The sequence below is a fragment of the Dermacentor andersoni genome, chromosome 4 (genome assembly GCF_023375885.2).
Source record: "Dermacentor andersoni chromosome 4, qqDerAnde1_hic_scaffold, whole genome shotgun sequence".
Classification (NCBI taxonomy): Eukaryota; Metazoa; Arthropoda; class Arachnida; order Ixodida; family Ixodidae; genus Dermacentor; species Dermacentor andersoni.
This window is the reverse complement of record NC_092817.1, coordinates 206,211,645-206,236,234: the sequence shown is the minus strand read 5'-3', so window position 1 is coordinate 206,236,234 and position 24,590 is coordinate 206,211,645. Positions and strand designations below refer to the sequence as shown.

The following is a 24,590-nucleotide window of genomic DNA, read 5'->3' as shown; positions in this document are numbered from 1 at the left end:
CGCTGGTCGATGGTGGAATTAATGTGCAAGAAATTTTGCTTGTTGTTGATGGCACTGTATATTCTTTTGCCTTCGAGCTATATAACGCCTTCTTTGAATCATCAAAGATGCTTTGTCAGAGCTTTGTAATCCTTTGGAATTATTTTTTACTACAAAGACTGCCACGAACCCCAACTAACCCATTTCTGACTAACAGCTGCTCCCATCTCCTCCCTTCTGTGACCTGTCCCTAACACAGGCCTGGAACTTCCCTCTCTCTGCTTGAAGCCACACCTGTGGAAAAGCCATCCACTCCAGCTGAGTAGCCGTCCCAATACCATCGGAAACACAGAGGGGGATAGCCTATGGGTGGGATATCCCAAGCCTTCGTCACCTGGAAGTTTCCAAAGCAACAGCGCGGGTCGTCTGATGAGGTCTCAAAATTGTCAGCAAGCCGTGCTGGAGACACGTTCGTAGGAAGGCCATGTGAAATGACAGAATTGCTGCTTTTAATTGGCAAGCACTTTGTACATTTCTTATGGCTCCAACATGGTCATTGTGGGCCCCTAATGAGTCTCCAGTAAGTGGAATGCGGGAAAAAAAGGCTGTCAGGTGTAGGGAAGAAAACTGAAAATTTATGGCTGCTGTAATGTTGTGAAATTTGCTGAATTGCGAAAGTAGGCTTTTGATGTGCAGGCAGTGCAGACGAGGCCGCATTGAACAGTTCGGGGCACTTTGTTGCGATGAGCCAGGCCATGAATGGACACAGCTCCACTTCATGTTTTGTGGAAATATGTGCCTGTGCAGATAACAAATTACCTCAGTGAAATTCTTGTGAATTGTTGTTAAGTGTCCCAGCGGTCTCTCATAAACTCGCATAGATGGTGACGCCATAATTTTCTGTAGGCAGTATTCAAAGAAGCTCTGTGACTGTTGCTAAAACTTTATAATTCACTAAAGATTATGTGCAGCTCAGCAGCATTACATCTCGGTCTCGGTTATTTACAGAAACCTTCCTTATTCTCAGGCTGAATGAAGCATATGCTGCTGTAACTTGTTCTTGAACTGTAGCTTGTTTGCATAAAGTGCATAAAAAGCTTGCCATTGCAGTACTCTTGCCAAGATATTTCTGTTTGTGGCAGCAATGTCATAAGTCCATCAGGACAGGCTGTGTTGATCAGAAGTGTTGCCAACTTCCGGATCCAATTTGCTCCAAGGAAAAAAAAAATTCCCTTCATTTTTCAACCAACATGTGGACATCGAATTGGAAGCCGATTATTGCAGTGGTAAACGTATGTTGAGCTTTGTTTAATATGATGGCAAATTCTATATTTAATTTTTTCTAAACTCCTTTTAGGGCATTTGAATTGCGTAGTCATTGCTTTTAAATTCGGAGATGCTGTCATGCCAATTGTGCTTTCAAAAGTATTTATTTACGGAAAGATGAAGTGAAGCCAAAGTTAAATGGAAGGCATTTTCTGTGCTTTCAGTGTGTGGAAAAAGTTTTGTTCTGTAAGCGCTTTTTCTATATTGAGCAAAGGTGATGTGGTACAAAATATATTAACATGTATAACACAAAGAATATCAATGCCTTCAATAGTATTCGTTTCACAGTTAGTCGCTGATGCTGGGAAGTCTGGCATAAAATTAGCAATACCCCTTCGAGGATTGTAGCAGCAGTACTTATGGAACATGGACACAGAAAGAATGAATAGACGTGGACGCAACTGTTAAAAAATGCATAGAAAATCCTTTCTATGTTCTTTGTTCTGTTCTGTGTTCTTTCCAAGTTCCTTCTGTGTCCGTGTTCCATAAGTTCTTCTGCTACAATCCTCGAAGAATGGACCAGCTAGCTGAATCAAACACCTTTTTTAGCAATACTCAAAAGCCCTTGATTTAGGGAGAAGTTTCTAGAGTTGGCAGCACTTAGGTACTCGTATAACTTAACCTTCTCCTCATGAAAGCCTGCTTCAAGTGGTAACAGTCAAATCCACAAGTCTCATCCGTCTTGACTTTAGCATGTTTTAGAGCACAGCTGTTAGGCACCCGTTCCTGTGGCAAGGCTCGCTGTCCCTCATAAACCAGCGAATGAGCACAACGAAGGACAAAAGAGCAAACGCGGAGTGAAGCAGGGGATCAAACACTGCGATAGTAAAAAGAGCGTGAGGAGAAAAGCGGAGGAGGGGGTTGCGGCAGAACCGTGAGGTGCAAAACAGACTAGGAGGGTATGGCGAAAGCATGAGAAGAAAAGCGTAGTGCCATCCAAGACGGACTCTGTGGGGACAATAGCCATGAGATGGCGCCACAGTAGCACGTGTTGTCTGTTCACCACCGACGCCACTGATACCATATGTGGAAACAAAGTGCTGCCTGAGTAGAGGTCTGTCTGCAGCGGCTGCTGTGAATTGCGCCCATGCATCACCCATGCGCTGCCTCTCACGATCTCCTGGTTAGCGAGGCAGTCGCCCCACAGTCTTCTCCGTTAAAACGGACCGCACGAGACAGATTGTCTGCATGAGCCAATATATCGCGAAATGAAAGCACATATAGAGCTGCACTCAGATTTCTCATTAGGGAGCATCGTAATTGTCGGTGAATTTTCTTCGCGCTTAGTATCCACGTTGTGTGTATTGTAACGATGGACGTACAGTTGAAATTAGGTGCCTTTGTGTGCTCACTGAAGTCTTTGTTCTAGTTCATCGTGTCTTCTTCGTGATGCACTCTATTACTTTAACGTGTCTTAACCATGAGCTATCACCATTAAAGCCATTCTGAGATGTCTTACTGTTGTATGGGTGCTTGAGCTGCTGTCTGGATGCACTGGCATGGAATTAATAACCTTCCTCATAACACGCCTTTTCATGGCAGCTTTTTTTATCCCATGGCCTCACAGCACATTCATTACAGCTACTCACTGTAATTTATAATTCTAACGATCACGTTTGCTGCGCCGGCTTGCCGTTGTAAATTGTGCAGTTGGAAAATGTTTGATGATATGGCCACCACCAAAGTGTAGCGGGCACATTAAAGGCACTGGTACACAGTTCGAGTGGTTAACCAAAGTATTCTGTGGCAGAAAGCATGTTTGTGCTTTCTTTAATGCATAGCGCAGGAATAGTGGAGATGTAAAGCAGCATTATAAATGTCTAAAAAGATGTTCCAACGGATTCATTTTTATGCTCTGTAATCTATAGCAAAGTTTGTCCTTTCATTTGGCTTTTCTATGCCGAGTGCTCGCATAGTTTTCAATGCCAGAAAACTGTTGTAGGGACAGCATTCACGCTGGGCATAAGTAAGGCTCGTATCTAAGTGACTAGCTGGGGCTTCGTTGTGTGATGTAACAGACTGGATGCAGCAACGCCTTTTGAGAGATGATCCCCATTGGTGCACCCTGACTGTCGCTCTCTGTCCTCCTCTCTCTCCCTCGTTAAGGATGGCGCCGGCTGATCCGGCAACGCGCCTTTACCTTTTCCCTGCCGACGGCACCTCAGTCTGAGGAGAGAGCACCCATGGCTGACAGGCACAACCCCCTCTCCTCTGTCGCCTGACTAACTGCGACCTTGATGGGGCAGCAAACCGTGGCCCTCTTGTCTGCTGGTCAGGCCACTGGTGATAGCGTAGGTGCTGGGCCCAGCGTAAGCTGCAATCACACTCCCCATCCGCACTTCACGTGCTGCTTCCTTCATCACACCATTGCCTGAGAGAGGACGATAACAGCTGGTGAAAGTGGGTAAACAGGCTGCAGTAACGAGGCTTTGTAGTGGAAAAAAGAAAAGTGTAGCAAAAGAATGAGCCCTAACAGAACACATAAGAGCCCCTTCACGGCACGTGCATCCGTGATTGTCACTGGAGGCATCACTTTTTCGTGACTATTTTGATTCTGAGCAAGTGATTCCAAGAGGGAGAAGCCACTGGTACTCAGATGTTGCACACGAACAACGACTGCTAGAGGGGTAAATGATAGGGCTCGCGCCATGAATAGCTGCTGCCTGGTCATTGCTGTGTGTTTCTCAGTGATCGGTGAGCTCAGTGATGAACGTACGAGTTGCACGAAGCAATGAAATGTGATAAGACCAAGTAGTACTGACTTGCCCTCTTTGCATCATGTGCCCAGGAGCAATATAAGTATCATGTCTTGAACTAGGAGTGCCTCCAGTAGAGGGCTCTGATGTGCAGCCAAGCACACTGCCTGTGCTGACAAGAGAGTCGAGGGCTGCTCTAGATCTAGTATATGGCATGCATTGTGTATGCCACACAACCCAAATCTAGATAATAGTGAATAGCATCTCTGATAATAAAAATCACATTTTATTTTTTCTGCTCTCGTTTTCATGGTTGGGACATTAATTGGGTGTTCCAGCAGTGACTGTCTCCAATTAGTATACCCAGGGTCTGAGAAAATTATTTCGATCAAAATTTATAGCAGTAGTGGATGTCTATATTAGTGTTATAATTGCCAGTGCAGTCAGTAACTAATCTTGCTTTTTAACTTTTTATATATTTATGAGATAAGGAAAGCCAATATGGCAAGGTTGACCATTTGCTGGAAACTGGGCCTAGCAGTAGTTTAGAAAAAAGAATGGATGTAAAATTTGTGGGGAAATGCATAGCTGTCCCAGGTAATGTTCTCCCACATTGCACAAAAGTTATGTGGAGGAATTCGTAAACTGTACCACCGATATCCCAACACGGTGTGTTCTGAGCTTGCTTTTCTTGAGGCTAGTGCAAGGCAGCGTTCCTGCTAAGTACTTGTGGTTTGCATACTCCTGCAATTCTAATATGTCCCTGAAGTTGTTAATTAAAAGTTGGTAAAAATCAGTTACTTAAATATTCCATTGCTTATTATTAGACAAATTCTGGGGTCCTCCAACTCTCGGTTAGCAAAAAGAAAAAAGAAGCCCCCCGTCTTCATTCTGCCCTGTAAAAGTGGATGTACAGCGAAGCTGTTGCCGACATTAGGCGACGTTACGCAAGCACCACCACCACAAGCAACATACGTCGTGCACGTCTGCAGAAGTGCAGCATAGATCCTCGTTCTTCTAGGCCTACTATGTACAAGTGCATGGTTGAACTGAATGATTATTTAATGGTAAATTCCATCAGAAAATGTGTGAAGTACAACTTACACACAAGCTGCAGACATGGTAGCTTTGGATTGCTATTCGAATATACGGGACAACATAAATCGCGGGAACTCAAAGGCCCTTTCCCTGTTGCCATCTGTCTGAGTGGTGGAGGTATTGTTAGCATAGCATACATCCTCATTCTTGTAGGCCGTCTGCCTAGCACGATGGTTTTATAGAACTAATTGAACTTCTCAAAGTAAAATGCATTAGAAAGTACGACTTACACACAACCTGCAGACATGATAGCATCAGATTATAATTCCAATATATGAAGTTTGAGTTCATATATAAACTGAAACATGAAGCCTTCCAGCTGCCGTTTGTTTTTGGCCGAGCATGCCACGAGAAATCCCGACCAACTAGAGGCTAACAGCTTCGCTGTGAAACTTTTTCTCGAATCTCATATTTTATTAATGAGACATAATCGTAGCAGAAACGCATGGCATAGTGGCAGCCTATATGTTCATATTCTCATTTTTGTGCATATATGCCTATTTATCCCATAGTTTCTGACTGATGTTTTGCTAAGTAACAGGCCAGCCATTGGGCAGCCACAAATTCTGTGCAGTTCTTTTCCCTCCTCTTTGCCTGTCGTGCTTTTGTTGCAGTGACCTGCTGGCAATTGGTGTCTCTCACTATTCACACACAATTGCGTAGTGGTCGGAATGGCTGCGAAACCTGTGATGTGCATGACTGGTGTGCATGGCAACCTTGCATGCATCCTTTAAGCCTTTGTCTCGTGTCATTTCCTATTGCAGTGAGATAATTCAGAATATGTGAGCTTGCAGGCATATTTGCTGTACATATATTGTGCGAGTATGGTTTCAGCGCTTAAATGCTAATGCTTTGTGGGTCACCATGTTTATGCAATGCCTCGCATACAGTGATCCGCATTTTTACTCTGCAGTCACCTTGAGTTTTTTACTGTCAGTTTGCAGTCAGATTTTGCAACAAGATTGCATTCATTGGTCCACATTGTGACATTGAAAAGTCGGCATCGTTGCCTCCGTAATCCATCTGGACCTTTAATTGGCAACAGGCAGCAGAATCAGTCCACATGTTCTGAAACACACTTATGCAATGTTGATGGGGCTCGTGGCATGATGGATTTTCATTTTTTTCTGAATGAACCAGGGAACGAAGATAGTAAGCACATTATTGGACAATGTGTGGCAAAAGTTTAGCAATAGCAAAGTAGAAGTAGGTGGAAAATTCTTTTAGTACTGTTAGAATAAAGGTGCGACTCACTGTATGCTACCACTGAAAGTTGATCCACAGAGGAGTGTGCCTCTGTCGACGACAAGCTCTGTTATTGCGAGCAATAATAACCAGTGTTGTTTACTGGAGTTTGTCAGTGCACTAGTGTGCTGCGATGCGAGATAACCTTTTTCAGCACATTCATTGCTTGCAGTCTGTAGACCTACTTTGTTTGTGAGAATTTGTGAAAGATGCACTTGGACTAGCATAATTAATTTGCCAGCACTGCTATTCCTTCTCTATTGCAAACTAGCTTCAAGGAAATTGTGCATTTTTGTTGTTTCCATCACTCATTTCACTTTACAAGGTTGTGAAAAAAACATTTTAAAGAGTTTCGTGCAAATATAACAAACAGCACCAGCATTGCTAGGTTTGCCAAAGGTTGAAATAGAATTATCAATTTACCAACTTGCACATGCAACTGGGTCAACAAGGAGCCTGGCAAAATAAAGAATTTGTACATTGGCAATCCCAAAAATTTTTTACATATAATATGTGAGTGTGGACAAGTAACATTCTCTGTTAGAATGCAGCGTAGATATTTAGCTTAAATTGCTGCTGGGTATTCATAAGGCCATTTCATTTGTATGAATTCTTGGTACATGGTTGGTACAGCTAGTTCACTTCTTGTGTTTGCCGTGGATGGCGCTTTTGAAAGGTACATTGTGGCCAAAACTTTGCAGTCGTCTGGCCATGTATTCTCCTAGTGACCAACCATCCAGAAAGGTCACTTGTATCAAATTCTGTATAAATATTGAACTCCAGGCATGCATTAAGTTTCTGGGTAAACTGTGGGCTTGTTCACAGTTGAGTTGTGCAGAGGTGGCATAGCTCAATTCCTGCAGTAAAGGGACACTAAAAGCAAATATTAAGTCAAGCTAAAGTGATAGATTAGCACTTAAGAATTTCTAAGGCATCAATATTATCGCAAATAGAGCCTTAATAATCGAGAAATTGAGGTAAATGCACGACATGATTAGAGACTCCCCCGGGACATTCAAGTACTTGTCCGATGACGAAAGCACTCCTCAGTTAAATTCTGTGACTAGTACTAAACCACTCATTGCAAAAAACATCCTTGTATTGTATTATAAGACGAAATAAAATGCTACTTGTCCAGTTCTATTGCATTTTTAGAAAAAAGAACTCATTGAAATTACCCTTGACAATGACGCGGGCGGTCGGAAGGTTTCGTTTTCGCTCGACTCCGCGCCGCCCATGCTTTCGCATTTCAGTAGTTTCGTTATTGAGTACTGCTGCGCTGGTTCTGCTGGCTCACGAAACTCGGACAAACTGCGAGTAGCAGAGAATTCAACTTCCATGGGATGTCGCGGTATGCCCGAACGGTCTACATCACTTGACCAAAAAGCAGCTGCCGCGGCGAATCCACCACTCTGTTATGGCTCGGTACCGCCGTCTGTCGGGTGCCACTTTACTCACCGACGACAGCAAAGGGTGGTGATAGCACATGCAACGTCACCACTGCCCCAGTTGGGTGCCAGGAGATTTGAATTTCGAAAAAGTATTCGGACCTTTCAGATGCAATTTTCTTTTAAACTAACTCTTTTCTTGACACGAAACAAGCGTTGCGAGGTTTCTGGAATGGCGTTTGAACAGTCCACGTCGACTTAGCATTTGCCTTTATTGTCCCTTTAATACCATGCCTAGGCACATCACTTCCATGTTTGATACAGAATAAATCAAGTATCCATCACCTGCAGCAATTCCAGATGCAAAGATGCAATTGATCTTGCTGCAAGAAAGTGGTGGAGCCATCTGTCACTGACAGGCTCCGTCACCGTTCCTGAGATCTGCATGTCGTACATCTGATGCATCTGGTTAATTCAAGATGGAACAGGGAAGTAATGCCTGCAAACATGGTATTAAGTTGCATGCTTTGAGCAGTGCCACCTGTGCACAAGATTCAAGCACAAACAAGTCAACAGTTCAGCTAGAAGAACCATGTACACTCTGAACTATTATTTACACAGCATTCAGTGTATGGTCCATTGATATGGATCTGAGACTGCTTAATGTGATGCCAGATAGTACCAAATATGCCGTACAGTAATCACATGGAATGCATTTTCTACATGTTATTGCCATCCATTTCCTGACATCTGTGCATTCATGTTTAATAATTATACAATATGTTTTTACCATGACTGGATTGCTTTTCAGGGTGTTTGTCGGTAACCGTGCATTACATGCATATCTGCAGCGATTGCAATGTGGTGATTGCACTGCTTAAAATAAACTCGCTGATGTCAGGTGGCACCACGCTGAATATGCCAGAAATACATTCCATATGATTTTCACTTGGGGTGAGGCATCTGAAGAAATCATCAGACCTGCGATGAGATTAGGAAGTTTGCAGGTATAGGATGGAGTCGGTAATGCAAGGCAAGGTTAAATGAAGGTCACTGGCAGAGAAGTTCATCATGCTCTGGACATAATAGGATGATGACAATGACAGCCATAATAAAAGATTGTTGAAATAGAGCATGGCAATCCTCACTTTTATTTAATATGTTATTGAGCAATGTAGTCCCTACTTTATCAAGCTCAATAACAACCGTGTAGTGCTGCCCGTGGAAACTGCAATAATCTGGTGCTGTTTGAAAAGTTTCATAATTTGTGCAGTGTGACTGTGCTGCTTTCTTATTTCTTTGTGCACTGCACTATCCACATGTCCTGTCTACCACATGTGCATTGTATTTTACTGATGTCCATCTGTACTTCACGAGTGTAGTGTTGTAGTTCACAAAATATGATGCCCTTTTTTTCCTCAGTCCAATGCATGTCACTATTGCATAATTGATTGACCTGCTTGGTTGGCATATGACACTTGGGTTTGAGTGTGAGCAGCTTTGAATTTTGGCAGGGTATAAAGTGCACTGTCATACAGTGAGCCATTGCTTCCAAAGCCCACCAAAGTGCGTGGTCCTTAAAAGCCATTAAAAGCTTTTATGTGCTGCCTTTTACTTACTTCCCTGACTGTAACATTTTGATGGGCATTCTGAATGGTGCCAATCAACTCCATTTGGCAAGCAACAGTATTTTGTGATTTTTATCTGTAGCTGAAATGGCAGTTTTTTACTTTACTGGCTAGCTACAGTGACAGTGTGATTTAATGCCCAGTTTTGTCTGGTTATTGGCCCATTTTTACTGAATGCATTGATTTTTGTTTGTTACATGCGGTAGTTGTCACAGGTAACTTTTTTGTGCAAGTTACGTCACTTTGTGCTGAAACTAATTAGTAGTGTGGGCAAGTGGTTAAGAGAAACAAAATTTGGCCTTGTAGATTAGACTCACCTTTTGTATTCGTACTTTTCCTTTGTCTTTTGTATGGAATTTTTGGCTGCTGGCATGTTTAGTTTATGTGCTGAAATGTGACAGAATTTTTATCTTTGTTCCACTTTGTACAACATTATTGACTGTTGGCACGATTGGTTCAGCTGTTGGTATGTGAAACGAGATACACCAGGAGGATGCAGTAAACCTTAAAGCAGAATATAAATGCTACTGAAGTGTCCTTAACTGTGGTGCTAATTATAATGGACTGCCCAAAGTTTCCAGTGTACCACATTTTTGTATAAGACTGCATCTAGTCATGCTTATATTTTTTTTATATTACCCACATGGTCATGGCATCTCATAACCGACAACGGCCATGCTTTACACATACGAGGTGTGACATTTTTGTTTTGTTATGTCGCATGTAATCACTCTTGGTCTTTATTTTTGTGCTTCTGTTTCTTATACTTGTGGTTTTGCAGGGAAAAGTTGGCGCTTCCATGACAGCTAAAAGCACTGATTATTTTCTTTTTCACTTATATTGCTCGCTAAATTTTATGCCTTTGACTTTTTCAATACGAACAAGGTCCCTATGTGGACATTTTACCTTATGTCTGTATTCAAGGGAAATAAACCCATTTTTAACATTACTGTATTCAGGCTGTCCATTTTTGCTTTGTCTGACTGCCATGGTGCTCAAAGCCAGAACACTGTTTCACGGTCCTCCTGTGACAGGAGTGAAAAACTTTATGTTCGCAATGTGGAAATAGCACTTGGTGGTTAGCGTGTCAGGCACCTAGTCACACCTGGATCCTGTGGTGTGGTTTTAATTCGCACTGCTGCATATCGCCACAGTTTTCGATTGCACTGCCCTAGGGCTTTTGTGAATCGACAGTACAACCTTGTTAATTTGAATTTCATGGGACTGCAAGCAATGTCTGAATTAACTGAATGTCGAATTATTGAGGGTATCAAGAAAACAATAAGCAAATGCTTACTAAGTCAACATGCTCTTGTTTACTTAATCAGCAAATCCTGTTTCTAGTTTGCACAAGAACAGTTTGGAAGCTGCAGTTGTGGGAAGGTTTTATCCATTCCAAACCCCACTCAGCCCATTACCCTCACATAGCCATGAAGAATCCACCCTCTCCCACCTCAGCAACACAAGAATGATGACAGAATGCTCTCCACACAGCGAAACCCCCTTAGCCGAACACTTGGAAGACGCCGACCATTCGAACGAACCGAAATTTTTACAATTGAGATGAACCAACAAAGACGACCGTCTAAACCGCTCCCTGGAAACCTGCATTCAGATTATATTCAAGATAAGTACAGAACCATCCCTGACTGCGCCCGGCCTATCTCCCTGAAGTACCCAAGAAGGATTTAACGCCGCCTCCTGTTGTGCCTCGACATCTCCGTCGTCATCCCCCCCTGAGGAAAGAGTTGTTTCCTAAACGTCGGGGAATAAAGAACTTAGCTTTTGGTTGGAGCAACTTGAAAGTCATAACTATCCAGTTTTGCTAAATGTTTCTGTTGACCTTCCATAACTGGTGGAATTTTGCGGCTGCCATGGCTTCAATGACAAGATTGGAGCCAAGCTCACTTAACTGCAAAACCATATGCATTGTGGCTTCCCATGCAGGTCGTATTGCAGTATGCCTGTTGATCCATTAATCAGGCTATCGGGAACATCCACATTGAGAGTGAGCATGTATTGTTTGCCAATGCAAGGCATTAGCTGGCAAGTTTCCAAATTCGACTTTGGGTAGTGTTGTTACCTTGCCCAGTGCCTCTCTCTCTTGTGTAGACCCAATGATTGCACCCTGTGACATGCATGCTACAGCATTATCCTTGGCTCCTATGGCCATGCTTGTACTGTAGTAATCGGAGTCCTTGTTGGAATAGAACAAGCGGATGCCAGAGGGACAAGAAGCTTGTGCTTCCTGCTGCGTGACAAACCAACTCACGATCACTGCGATTTCCTTGGGGTCTAATTCGACACCCGTCTCCAATTTTCTTATGTATGGTGGAGAACCTGAGATCGTTTTGCTGTACGACCTTCGTGAGTGGAAAATATGAGATGGTGCCATGCAATTTTCATGTTAAATACAGGCTCGCTAGTCAGTTCTCTGAAGTATGTCAGCAGAGATTATACTAACTTCATTGATAATGCCACATTTAACATTCCTGAATACATAGTGGAAGGTGTTCAACTCGTCCCCGAGTCTGCGGTCCCTTTTGAGGCTAGGCATGAACAGTGCTGCATGTACAGCTGCGTGTACAGTTACTCTGCCGAGTGCCACAGCCGCATTTCCTCTTGCACAGGCCACATAGGCGTTCACATTGTCTTAGCCAGCAGGGTTACAGTGACTGTTGTAGACGTCCATGAAAAGGCGCAGTGCAAATGTCTTGCCAGATTCAGTTACTTCCGTGAAGAAGATTTGCAACAGTGGTGAGTCCGGGGTGGTTATTTGGTGCAAGACCTCACACTGCTCTTCATTTGTGTTCTGCATGGTGTCCAAGTACTGATCTCTGATCGTGACATTTTGGTGCCTGCACACAGCGGGGTATTGCTTAAACGGGGCAATGGAGTCGACTGCACCGATGGCTAGACGATCAGAGTCGTCATTTTCCACAGTTGGCAGATGCAGTCTCGCATCAGAAAGTTCAGTAGTTGTGCCCCATTTCTAGTTATTTTGTGGGAGTAGGGAATTGCAAACCACACGGAGTTTGTCAATGCTTGCATCACTCTGGCAGCGAAATTTATGCTCTCGAATGAAGTCTGTTTTTCTTATAGATTCGCTCGAAACAGTTTTGATCTAAGATGTCTGCCTTCTTACGGAACAAATGAGCAGGACATGTTCTCTCTTAAAGTTAACTGGATCGTTGATGGAGATATCGTGGCAGGTAAGTATCACTCACTGAATTCTCTTGCAAGTGTAGATGTAGTCTGTAGCAAACTTGGGCACAGTGACACAGTGAGTCAGGGGTGCGGTATTCTTATCACTTGATCACTGTTCTTTTCTAAACATCCATGCTAGATTTGTCAAAGCCTTCCTCGACCATTTGAGTATTAGTCTCCGGATGTGCGTCCTTTGCTCATGCTAGGCAGTGTTTTACAAAGACAATTTGGCAACTCATTTCCGACACGTCCTGCTTGAGCAAACACCAGACGGCTTCCTGTGCGGAGAGCTCTATTGCATTGAGCGTCTTCACACCCAGATGTATCAGTGCCCGTGTATAATCCACGTCGCTCTTCTCTTTGACAATTTCTTGCATTGCCCAGTTCAGATTGTACACACCTCGGTTGGCCTTATTTACATACTCCAGCACGTAAGCGGCACATGTGTAGGTGTCAAGCACACTCTAAAGATCCATGTTTGAATCTAGGATGGACACCTCCCATTGGTTAAAGTAATTCACCTACTTTTATTGCACGGTACATAGCATGAGGTTGGAACGAGGGCTACTCGTTCGGAGAATCTAAATGTACTCTGCCTTGTCCGTGATGCTTTGATGTTCCCAGAACTGCTTCACTGAATCATTGTTGATCGTTTCGAGGGCCTGGTGCATTGCTTGATTCTTGTTTCGGAGGTTCTCAATGTCTTCTGTGCCTCACGCTCCACGCTGTGCCTCACTCTCCTCACTCTCCACACTACGACCATGGGTTCATCAGTGGACATGAAGTTAAAGCGTCACTCGGGACTATTGTGCTTGTAGCAGGTGTGGGTGTGTTGGTGCACCTACGTTCACTCCCTCTTCAAGTACCCGGTGTCAGGGGAAAGCAGAGTGGCAGTACTTTCCAGAGTTTGTGGCATGTGGACAGCGAGCTCCTCGTTTAAGGCATTATCAAGCCAGAGAAGAATGTGCGCATGTGCCCACCTGCAGTGCTGAAATTCTATGTACTGAGAGTAGTCGACCACTACATAAGGCCTGAAGGCGGATATCCAGGTGTTGCAGAGGATGTTGAGAATGACGCACCAGTCGATCGAAGATGATGACACAGATTATGGGATCGTCATTCACCAGCTGAGCGTGATAAATGCTGTTCATTTCCTCCACGGCCACTCCAGTCTCACCAGAGTTTAGGCAGTGCGTTCAGGCACTGAAAGAACTGTAACAGGTCAGGCCAATGCATCTCTTGAGGCAGAGAGAGATGCAATAGGCTTACCCAACTGGTGGATCATAGCAAGGATGGCTTTCTCGCACTTCATCCAGTTCTGCACAGAGTTGGGTATGCATGCATGAAGGCCATGTTTTGCTCGACTGCCTCCTGCACAAAGTCCTTGTCGTTGAGCAACTGTTGCTTCATTAGCATATCCACTGTTTTGATGTAGTGGAAGACCACTGACATGTCGGTGGCTACTTGGTGCCAAAACACTTCCGTGGCCATGTACAGTATGTGTTGTGGGGTGGCACCTCAGCGGTCAGACCTGCGGATCTCGCTTATGGCATGTGTGAAGACGGTTGGTTTGGCACTTGCGTCCACTCTGCACGGGTCACAGAAATAAATCTGCGAAAACGAAAGCTCCTCTACATGTTCGTTGTAAAGGATGCTCAGCGACTTACTTTTCCTCACTCAACCGGGTGCAGTCACGAGAAACTTGTCCTAGTCCCATATCAGTGTGTGTTAAGCCAGCGTCTTGGCTTTGGCCACCTGGATTGAATCGTTCAAGTCCGTGCATTCTGGGAGCGACTCTATTTCATCCTGCTCATTCACTTCCACAATATCACCCAAACGGAAAGTTGCACTTGATGTTGTAGTGCTTTATAGGGCGCTATTACAGAGCACCTTGAGCCATGGCAGCAGATCACATTTTCTCACTGCCGCCGCCAAGTACTTAATCTTCGGTAGCACATGCCACTTCAGATGCACATTGAGGGTGCGGTCTTGTTCGATGGCACGAAGGAACAATGTTACCATTTCATCCACGTCAACGCAAACATTCACAATGGGGTAACGCCGTATTGGCCTCTGCCGTACATCAGTCACCACAGTTGCATGATGGGATTTGTGGAGATGTGAGTCTCTCAGTCACCGCATTGAGTTGTGGGAGGTGCGCTGGCTTTGGGGGATATATGTATCCGTTGGTTGTGCAAAGATGAGGAATGTCACCCATCTGCAAAAATTGCATTTTCATTTTCCTGTGCTGCCCTCTGTCGCAGGCCACTGGAAACATTTTGGAAGGGTGCAGGGGCTTTTGCCGGTTGATTTGTGTACCTGCACCCATGTGAGTGCATGTCGGTTGTGCATTTTGTGGATAGCAAATATTAATGGCTTCTCCGGTGTAGCGTGTCATTCCTGGAAGCCATGTAGCACTCACCGACTACTGAATGAGCAGGCCTGAGTGTGCTGTTGTGCCAGCAGTGTGGCCGATAAAGGCACGCTGAGTTCCATCTGGCGATGTGGCTGCCTTAGAGTTTCTTGTTGCCGATTTCTGCACTTGCACATCGTTTTTTGTATTCTTTTTACACATTCTTTAGACATTTCACATATTCGAGAAGTGTTTGAGCCCGGCCTTCTGCATCGGATTTCCCAAAGTGCTGCACTTGTTTGCATCGACATCTACAGCCACAGATCATTGTTAGCATCAAACATTAAGGAAAAGGTGCATCACTTATATGAAATAATGTTAAAACGTAGCAAAACATGCATATCTGCGTATATAAGCTGCCTTCTTCCACCCTAAGGTGAGTGAATATGAGCGGCCGCGTCACTTAACAATGGCAACTGTGATCCAGATACATATATTATGGACTGTTACTTCATTACCCAGGTAGCACACACAGTCTTAAAAACGTTGATTTCAGGGATGCATAGAACAAAATGGATTTATGACTATTTTTGATGTCTTAAAGATGCCACAGACTAGTCACATATTATATCTCATCATTAGATTGCTTACTGATCATTTCCAAAAATACTATTTCTATCATCTTCCTGAAACCCTATTAAAGCCATGTTCTTGGCAGGAAAGCTTGTTTTTCTTTTCTACTTTTCTATTTTTTCTTTTTCACGGCTGAGTCGTGCTTTCTCTGCAGCTGTTAATGGGTCGCGGTCGACAAGGCAGTTACAGCGCGGGAGGCCAAGCAGCGAGCTGCCCGAGTGCTGCCTGCCGTATTACAAATTGCGTCAAGCGGACAAAAGAACTTGGAATACTGCGTGGATTCTCCACTTACTGTGAACCTTTTGGCGGGTACATGGTGAATTCGTTGTTTCTAGTTGTTAGCATATATCTGAATTTGGGAGCAATTGCAGAAATAAGTCGGGAAGGCTGTTGCTAATTGTACCAGGTTGTCGGCAAGTTTTGGAAGTGGCGTCTACGTGCACGCTGCTGTACAATCGCTGACAGGCCCGAAGTTACTCTGATGTCTTCTCACATCTGTGGGAGACAGAACATGTCTTTTACTGCAAGGAGGGGAAACCGGCACAAAAAGCTTTCGCGAGGAGCTACTGAAGGGGAGTAGCGTGTATGTAACTGTCCATGGGCTTGCTTTTTATTTATCAGTTACAAATTAAGAATAGTGATAAATGCGCCTTATGAATTTGTTCACATACATTTGTTTCCTTCTGAGGCAAATAGCTCGCATTAAAAAGTGAGGAATCCCCTATTTACTTTGACTTTTTGTGTAACTATATCATGTAAAGTAAGCTTGTGTGCAAGTTCTTAATGTGAATAGCTTTCTTTGGCTCTTTGGCCGTTTTCGTGGTAAGTCGGTGGTACGATGGTAGGTGGGACTTGTGGAAGGGGCGAGGAAATGCATCAAGGTAAAGGGCGAGAGGGGAAAATGGAAGGGGGAGAAGAGGGTGTCGTGGGCGAGCTTTCGCGGCGAGGAGGGTGTTACGGTTCACTGTGTGTGGCGATGAATGGAATGGATGCCAAGTGCCTGAGACTCGACGTGCCTAATCGTCGCACTCGTCATAGACTGGTCTGTTGGGTGTGTGTGACGGTATTATGCACCAGTGCAAATCCTACTCTCCTTTGTTTTACGTTTGCCCCCTCTACGCCAGGGAGCGGTCTCTTTCCGAATTCCTCTGTGTGGGTTGACCAGTGTGCTGACCCGGCGGGACCTACGCTCACCACCTCTATGCCAGTGAGTGGTTTCTCTCTGAATTCCTCTGTGTGGGCCGACCAATATGCTAACAAGGCCATCTACCAGGGAGCAAGAGAGAATGAGGTTGCTCGGATAGTGGAGGGTAAAGAAAACGAGCGAGCCGCCATGTGGAGCAACATCTTCTGTGCCCTTGAGTGCAGGAGCACGCACGCTGAACGTTTCTGCACTTTTTCTCTTGGAGCGCACCGCTCATCCGTAATGATGTAATAAACTTCCGTAATTTGTTTTTGCATCATCTCGTCTTCCTTGTCAGACCCTCTCCAATGGTCAATCTGGTTCGAGCTCCAGGCAGACGCTGTTGAAGTTCGTCGGAACCTCGTCCCCATACAAACTGCTACCAGCCCATAATAAGGGGCACGAAGGAGGGAAGGTGGGAGCGCACGATTGCTCATTCAGGCTTTGCTCTTTCGCAGGTGAGTGGCGGGGAGGAACCGGAAGAGAAAGGTATGCCGTCACGGGCTCGTTCATCGCCCATCTCACTGGTCGTTTAGCGGTGACCTGCCGAGCGTGGATGACGGGGCTGACGAGAATCCATAGTGGATTCTAACCCACAAAAAATACACTGCAGGTGCAGGCAAGCGTTTCGTTGAACTCTGTTGCCGTTGACACTGACACACTATGTAGAGCAATAAGTGGACGCGTTTACTCTTCACGACTGTCACAAAGGAGCTACGGGAAGGCACCGAGGGAAAAGGCACGTAACGGAGTTGCGGTGATGGTGGAAAGGAGGAACGGGTGGGGGGGGGGGGTATTGTCGCTCGTTTCTCATTCTTTTGGACTACTCGCTTACATTGACAATCGTTGTCGGTGGTTTCTGCATAATATTTTTGAAGGTGTAGAACAACACGCGAGATGATGTGCCAACAACATATTTATTCGTGATGTTTCTTCGCTGAAATAGAACTCATTTGATAGTAGCACCCAGTCTGCGTTGTCAATTTTTTTTTGCAAGCGATAAGTTCGCATATGCCAAAAAGAGAAAGAAACCCAAATAACCAGGAGTGCTGCTAGTATGAATGCAGTTGCATGTTTGCTAATGCTGCTAAGGACTAAGTTTCCTTTCAGATTACTGTAAAGCAATAAAACTATGGCGTCTGCTGAAAGACTGTTGCATTGAGGTGTCTGTTGTGCCGCTAGTTTGGGTCTGCGGTTCATCATTCAGCTTTCTTGCACAGTCTTATGAGTACACATCAGGTTGCGCTTTTACTTGTTCAATGAAAAGGACGTGCGTGTCTCCCCAGAAAGATTCGGTCCCGTCCACTTGACCACTCATCCTATTACTGCACGAAGAAAGAGAAATGGGGACAAGGGGGGAAGTGCACAGACACGTAGACTTGCAACTGTTTCATTGTGAAAGTTGCTACAAATAAATAGTTGACCAAGGTAAATGTGTCATCATATCTAAGGTGGAGCGAACGGGCAAAGAAAATATTACTACACGTCACAAAACAATATTTTCCATGTATCGGCATTCAAGATATTGTGCTACAGAGACACGAAAACTCCTCATCTGTGAGGGCTATTGATGGTTGGCTCATAGATTCTTTGTAACTCTCTAATACAAAATGCTTCCGCTACCTTGCATTTCAATTGTTATCGTTTCCTTTGGAGGGTCCGTGCTCTTGAAAACGTTGGGGTGCATCCACAGGCTCGGAAAATGTACAGCCAGGTTGGACATAGCTGCGTTTTTCAGGGACAGTTGATGTTCTCGGAGGCGTGTGTTGACGCACCTTCTACTTTGCCACACATAATATTTTCGGTGTGACAGGGGTATCCGGTAAACTGTACCTGCATTACAAAGAACATAGGAGCAAGTATACTTCACTTGGAATACACCTTGATGTGCAGAAGAGGCAGTTTCACTCCTTTTTCACACTTGGATGCAGGCTTTTGAAAGCTTTCTGGGGCCGAGAATACAATTTGCACTCCGTACTGCAAGGCTTTATCCTGTAGCCCGTGTAGTAATAGGTGCACATGCGGAATGACGGCGAGCTTTTTCTTGTGTCTTTTGATGGTTCGCGCAAATTGACGGTTGCTGTTAGTCAGTTAAATGCGCTGATAATGAGATTGCTGGATACGTTTTCTGAGCAGATTATCAGGCTGGGGAAAAGCATGCAACTTTACAGAGGCGAATCCATTATCGCACGGCTTAAAGAATGTAGGCTAAGGGTACGAAGTGCAAACTGCACTCTCGGCCCTGGAAAACGTTCAAAAGCCTGCACCCAGGTAGGAAAAAAGGAGCAGAACTACCTCTTCTTCACGTCAGACTTATGCCAAGCGAAGCACATTTGTTCCTACGCTTCTGGTGATGTGTGGTGTTTTTTAGCGCAAGGACTAGGTATGGCCAAAGAGTGCCTGTTCCTACGTGTCTTGTAATGCAGATACCCTGGTAGTGTTGTTATCGTTACTGTATTTGGTATTGTGTGCCAGATACCCTTGTGGGGAAAATCTTGCCTAGGACTTGTCCCGGACTGTACAAGACTGTCCGATATATGTTTCACATGCAACGCTCATTCACTGAAGTCAAAGTTTCGGGCAGTCCGGAACGGTCATGGACGGATAATTTGACAAGCCCAAGCAGCTCCCTCTGTGTAACGGAAATTAACCAATCTTAAAGAAAATACCTTTGCGTCCTTCATACGACGGAAGCAATAGGTGGTGTCCTAATATTGCCGCGACAAACTTGGTGACATTAAAGTTGCGCGCTCTTTGTATTGGACAGTGTGCACGCCGTACCGTGGTATTGTTCAGCAACAACATGCAGCGATCTTCGTGGCACAGCCAGCCAGTTGGACCCGGCTCGCATGCGCCACGCGCACGAGTTGTCACGCGATGAGAAAGATGAAGACGGTTCGAGGCCAGTTTTGAGAACGCGACTGCCGGGGATTTCTTCACGACCGCAGTGACTTTTACTTGTGGGCACAAGTTCGCCCTTAATAAATATCGTTGTTTTATTAACATCGTTACATTTCTGGTGGAGGTGCAGGGTATGAGTCGAAGCCCCACGAACGAAAGTCAGCGTAGCCCCGACAACTAGCGAGTCCATCGCGTGGAACTGACACCTGTACACCAGCGGACCAGCCGCCGTCTTCGAGGTGACTCGCCCGAATTCGGCCCTCTTCTCTTCATGCCAAGGGAAACTCAGACAACGGACGCCGCCACAATGACTACCCAGGTAACACTGGCACAGCTAGTCGTAAGCCAACATCGCAAGTCGCCAACATTCCATGGTGACTCGTTCGAAGACGTGGAAGATTGGTTGGAACTGTTCGAGAGAGTGGCGAGCTTTAATGAATGGAATGAGAGACAGAAGCTCCGTAACGTATATTTCGCTTTGGAGGACTTCTCAAAAACGTGGTATGAAAACCACGAACCCTCTTTGTCCTCTTGGGAGGAATTTCGACGACAACTGCTAGCAACGTACGCTAGCACGGATCGTAAAGAAAACGCAGAAATTGCACTTCAAGCCAGGAACCAGCTCACAAACGAGAACGTGGCGATGTACATCGAGGACATGTCCCGCCTGTTCAAGCGTGCTGATCCCACCATGAGTGAAGATAAGAAGCTGCGCCATCTCATGCGTGGAGTAAAGCAGGAACTCTTCGCAGTTCTCGTCCACAACCCACCGCGCACGGTCGCCGAGTTCAGATGCGAAGCAACGACCATTGAAAAGACGCTGGAACAGCGGGCTCGGCAGTATAACCGTGAGGCAAGCTGCGCACCTGCCCATATCTTCCCTGGAGGCCTGCCAAACGACCTGGAAGCCCTGCGGGAGCTCGTCCGGTCAGTGATCAGGGAAGAGCTCAACAAGCTGCAGACACCTCAGGCTCCAAGTGCACTATTTATCGTCGACGTTGTCCGGGACGAACTGAGGAATGTCATACAGGATCCAGAGCGTGAGCCACAGACGACGCGGCGCACCCCAACGTACGCCGACGTACTCAGGCAACCCGCGGTACACAGTAGTGGAGCAGTTGCGACGACCGTTCCCTACCCGCCGACAGTACGCAGTGCTCCTCGTCTACTGGAACCACCGGCTGCCTAGCCGCCTTCAGCACGTAGTGCACCTCGTTTTGTGAAACAAAGGCCCAGGAAAAGCGACGTCTGGCGTGACCACGAGCGCAGGCCTAGTATTTTCACTGCGGAGAAGCGGGTCACCTGTATAGGTTCTGCCCGTACCGTCAAGCTGCATTAAGGGGTTTTCCGTTAAGTGCACCATGCCCCCGAAACGGTGAACGGCCAGCAGAGATCGAAGAATACTTGTCCACGCGCCAAAGCCCCACTGCTCCACGGTCACCGTCACCCATGCGCTACCGATCGCCTAGCCCACGCGCGTCTTCAAGATTGCTTAGGTGTCGTTCACCAAGCCCACACCAGGAAAACTGAAGCAAGCGACCTGTGGAGGTGAGGCCGCTGATAACCAGAGTTACGAAGATCCTCCAACGCGGTTCCAGTGCGATGACGAGAGGAACGAAACATTTACATCAGACTTGCGGTTGATAATAGATGGATGCGAGCTGAATGCCTTAGTCGACACCGGCGCTGATTATTCGGTAATAAGCTTCAAGGTGGCGAAACACCTGAAAAAGTTGTGACACAGTGGACTGGAGCACAGATGCGCACGGCAGGCGGTCATCTTATTAAGCCCCTTGGCCGATGCACCGCAAGACTTACGATAAAAGGCTTCACTTAGGTTTCTGACTTTACTGTACTGCCAGAATGTTCACGGGAACTTATATTCTACAAGCTAACGGCGCCATAATTAACCTACGTAGGTCCAGTGTGTCTTTCTCGACAGAACAAGCTATACCTGTGGAAGCATTGGAGGAGCGACGTCTTGCTGCACTGCGCGTCGTTGATGATGATGTAACTGTGCCGCCACGCTGCAGTGTAATGGTTCTTGTGGAGAATGAAACATTTTACGACCGCGAAGGCATAGCGGATGGAAACATAGAGCTCCTCTTCAACAAAGGTATTTGCGTGGCTCGGGGGCTTGTTCACTTAAGCGATGGCCGTGCAAATGTCGCACTTACGAATTTCGGAAATGAATTCCAACACATCGCAAAAGGAACAGCTATTGCCTATTTCCACGAGTTCTGTGTAGCGACCGAATTATGCAGCCTAACGACAACGTCAACTGCCCTGCCAGGGACCTGCATTGTCGACAGATCAATTATCGTCAACCCGAGACTCCTGGAAGCCCTAAAGAAACAGATATATGCCCTGATAAAGGATTTTTCCGACTGCTTCTCCACTTCCTCGAAGGTACGGCGCACGTCTGTTGCAAAGCACAGAATTATAACAGAGGACGCCACCAGACCGCTATGCCAGCACCCGTATCGAGTTTCACCAAAAGAAAGGGAGATAATCAAGAAGCAAGTAGATGAGATGCTTTCTGATGACGTTATTCAGCCTTCCAGCAGTCCATGAGCGTCTCCCGTAGTGCTCGTTAAGAAAAAAAAAAAAACACACACTTCGATTCTGCGTCGACTACCGTAAATTGAACAGCGTAACTAAGCGGGATGTGTACCCCCTTCCGCGTATCGACGATACGTTAGATCGGCTCCGATGTGCAAAGTTTCTCTCGTCCCTGGATCTCAAGAGTGGATATTGGCAAATAGAGGTGGATGAACCTGACCGTGAAAAGACAGCATTCGTAACTCCTGATGGCCTGTACGAATTTAAAGCACTTCCATTCGGCCTCTGTTCCGCGCCCGCAACGTTCCGGCGAATGATGGACTCTTGTGCTCGCAGGATTGAAATGGCAGTCATGCTTAGTGTATTTGGATGATGTGGTCGTATTTTACACCGAATATGACCAACATCTAGAGCGTCTGCGACTAGTATTAGAAGCTATTCGCGCAGCAGACTTGACAATTAAGCCGGAAAAATGTCAATTCGGCTTCGATGAACTTCGGTTTCTCGGACACGTCATCAGTGCTGAAGGCGTTCGGCCAGATCCCGAAATGACAGCAGCTATTGCGAGGTTCCCGACACCCACAGTCAAAAAGTCAGTGTGACGTTTCTTGGGTTTATGCGCATACTACAGAAGATTTGTGGAAAACTTTTCAAAGATTGCTGAGCCCCTTACAACATTGACAAGAGAAGATAAACCTTTCATGTGGAAAAGCGAACAACAAGACGCCTTTGACGAGTTAAGGAAACGCCTGCAAGCTTCTCCAATCGTTGCCCATTTTGATGAGACAGCCGACACTGAAGTTCATACCGATGCGAGTAACGTCGGCCTCGGCGCCATACTAGTGCAGTGGAATAACGGCCAGGAGAAAGTAATTGCTTATGCCAGCCGTAAGCTCTCGAAAGCAGAGGCAAACTACTCCACAACCGAGAAAGAGTGTCTTGCAGTCATTTGGGCAATATGTAAATTTCGGCCCTACGTCTATGGCAGACCATTCAGAGCAGTCAGTGATCACCATTCGATTTGCTGGCTGGCGAATCTCAAGGATCCACCCGGACGACTAGCAAGATGGAGCCTTAGGCTTCAAGAGTATGACATTACTGTCGTATACCGTTCCGGGAGGAAACACAGCGATGCAGACAGCTTGTCACGCGCACCCGTCGAGACAACCGTGTCAGAAGAAGAGGATTTCCCGTTCTTTGGTATTGTTGACTCGTGACAAGTTGCTCAACAACAACGAGATGACCCGGAATCGCTTCCACTTACACAGCGCCTGGAGGGACGTTCAACTCCCGCGTATTTTCTCTAGACGGCAATCCTCGTTCTGTCTGCGAGGAAGTGTCCTCTACAAGAGAAACTTCGAGAACAGCGAGACAAAGTTTTTGCTTGTCGCACCCACATCTATGCGAGAAGAAATTCTGCATGCATGTCACGATGAACCGACGTCTGGACACATGGGCGTGAGCCGTACAGTGGCCATGATTAGTCTGAAATACTACTGACCCAAGTTATTAGCATCAGTGCAGCACTATTTCAAGACTTGTCGCGAGTGTAAAAGGCGCAAGACTCCATCCGTAAAACCGGCAGGCCTCCTCCAGCCAATAGAGCCACTAAAAGCCCCATTCCAATAAGTCGGTATGGACCTCCTTGGACCCTTCCCAACATCATCTTTAGGCAAAAAGTGGATAGTTGTGGCCACGGACTATCTGACTCGTTACGCAGAAACTGATTCCCTGTACAGTGCAACGGCTGTCGAAGTTGCAAAATTCTTTGTCCACAATATCGTGCTCATGCATGGCGCTCCCGCAGTTGTTATTACCGAGCGGGGAACGGCCTTTACTGCGGACCTAATGAAACGCTTGTTGCAAATGACACATACTGATCATAGGAGAACTACGGCGTACCACCCTCAGACAAACATGCTTTCAATGTATGTCGACGTTGAACATAGGCTGTGGGACGAAATTTTGCCGTATATCATCTTCGCATATAATACGGCCGTTCAAGAAACAACACGAGTCGCCCCGTTTGAGCTTGTATACGGCCGAGCAGTAACCACAACTTTAGATGCTATGTTGCCGTTAGATGAAGAAAACAATCTAATCTGACCTAGACGATTTCTTGCAACGAGCCGAGTAGGCACGACAGATTGCAAGGTACCGAATACGCCGCCAACAACGCATCGACTCCAGCCAGTACAACCAGCGCCGTAGTGAAGCTCATTACCAGCCCGGTGACAAGGTGTGGGTATGGACTCCAGTGCGACGCTGTGGACTGTTTAACAAGCTTCTGTGCCGCTACTTCGTCCCTTACAAAATACTTCGTCGTATAAGCGACGTCACTTACGAAGTGAAATCCGCTGGACACGAGAGCCGAAGACGGCGCAACTCCAC

General features: G+C 45.9%; 2 protein-coding genes across 5 annotated transcripts in view; one reads left to right on the top strand and one right to left on the bottom strand.

The window, feature by feature from the left end:
- The window catches only part of pck (Claudin superfamily protein pickel), a 43,985-nt gene extending 33,671 nt beyond the window's left edge, over positions 1-10,314 (top strand). For 3 of the 4 annotated variants that reach the window (XM_050185334.2, XM_055074802.1, XM_050185335.2), the window contains exon 5: positions 239-10,314. In XM_050185334.2, coding sequence (XP_050041291.1) covers positions 239-305 — 67 coding nt within the window. In that variant the 3' untranslated portion in view covers positions 306-10,314. The remainder of the gene's footprint in view (positions 1-238) is intronic. The other variant, XM_055074803.1, reaches the window with a different exon arrangement.
- LOC126538330 (uncharacterized) overlaps positions 1-24,590 on the bottom strand; it is a 680,380-nt gene that overhangs the window by 435,531 nt on the left and 220,259 nt on the right. The gene's annotated exons all lie outside the window — the stretch shown is intronic.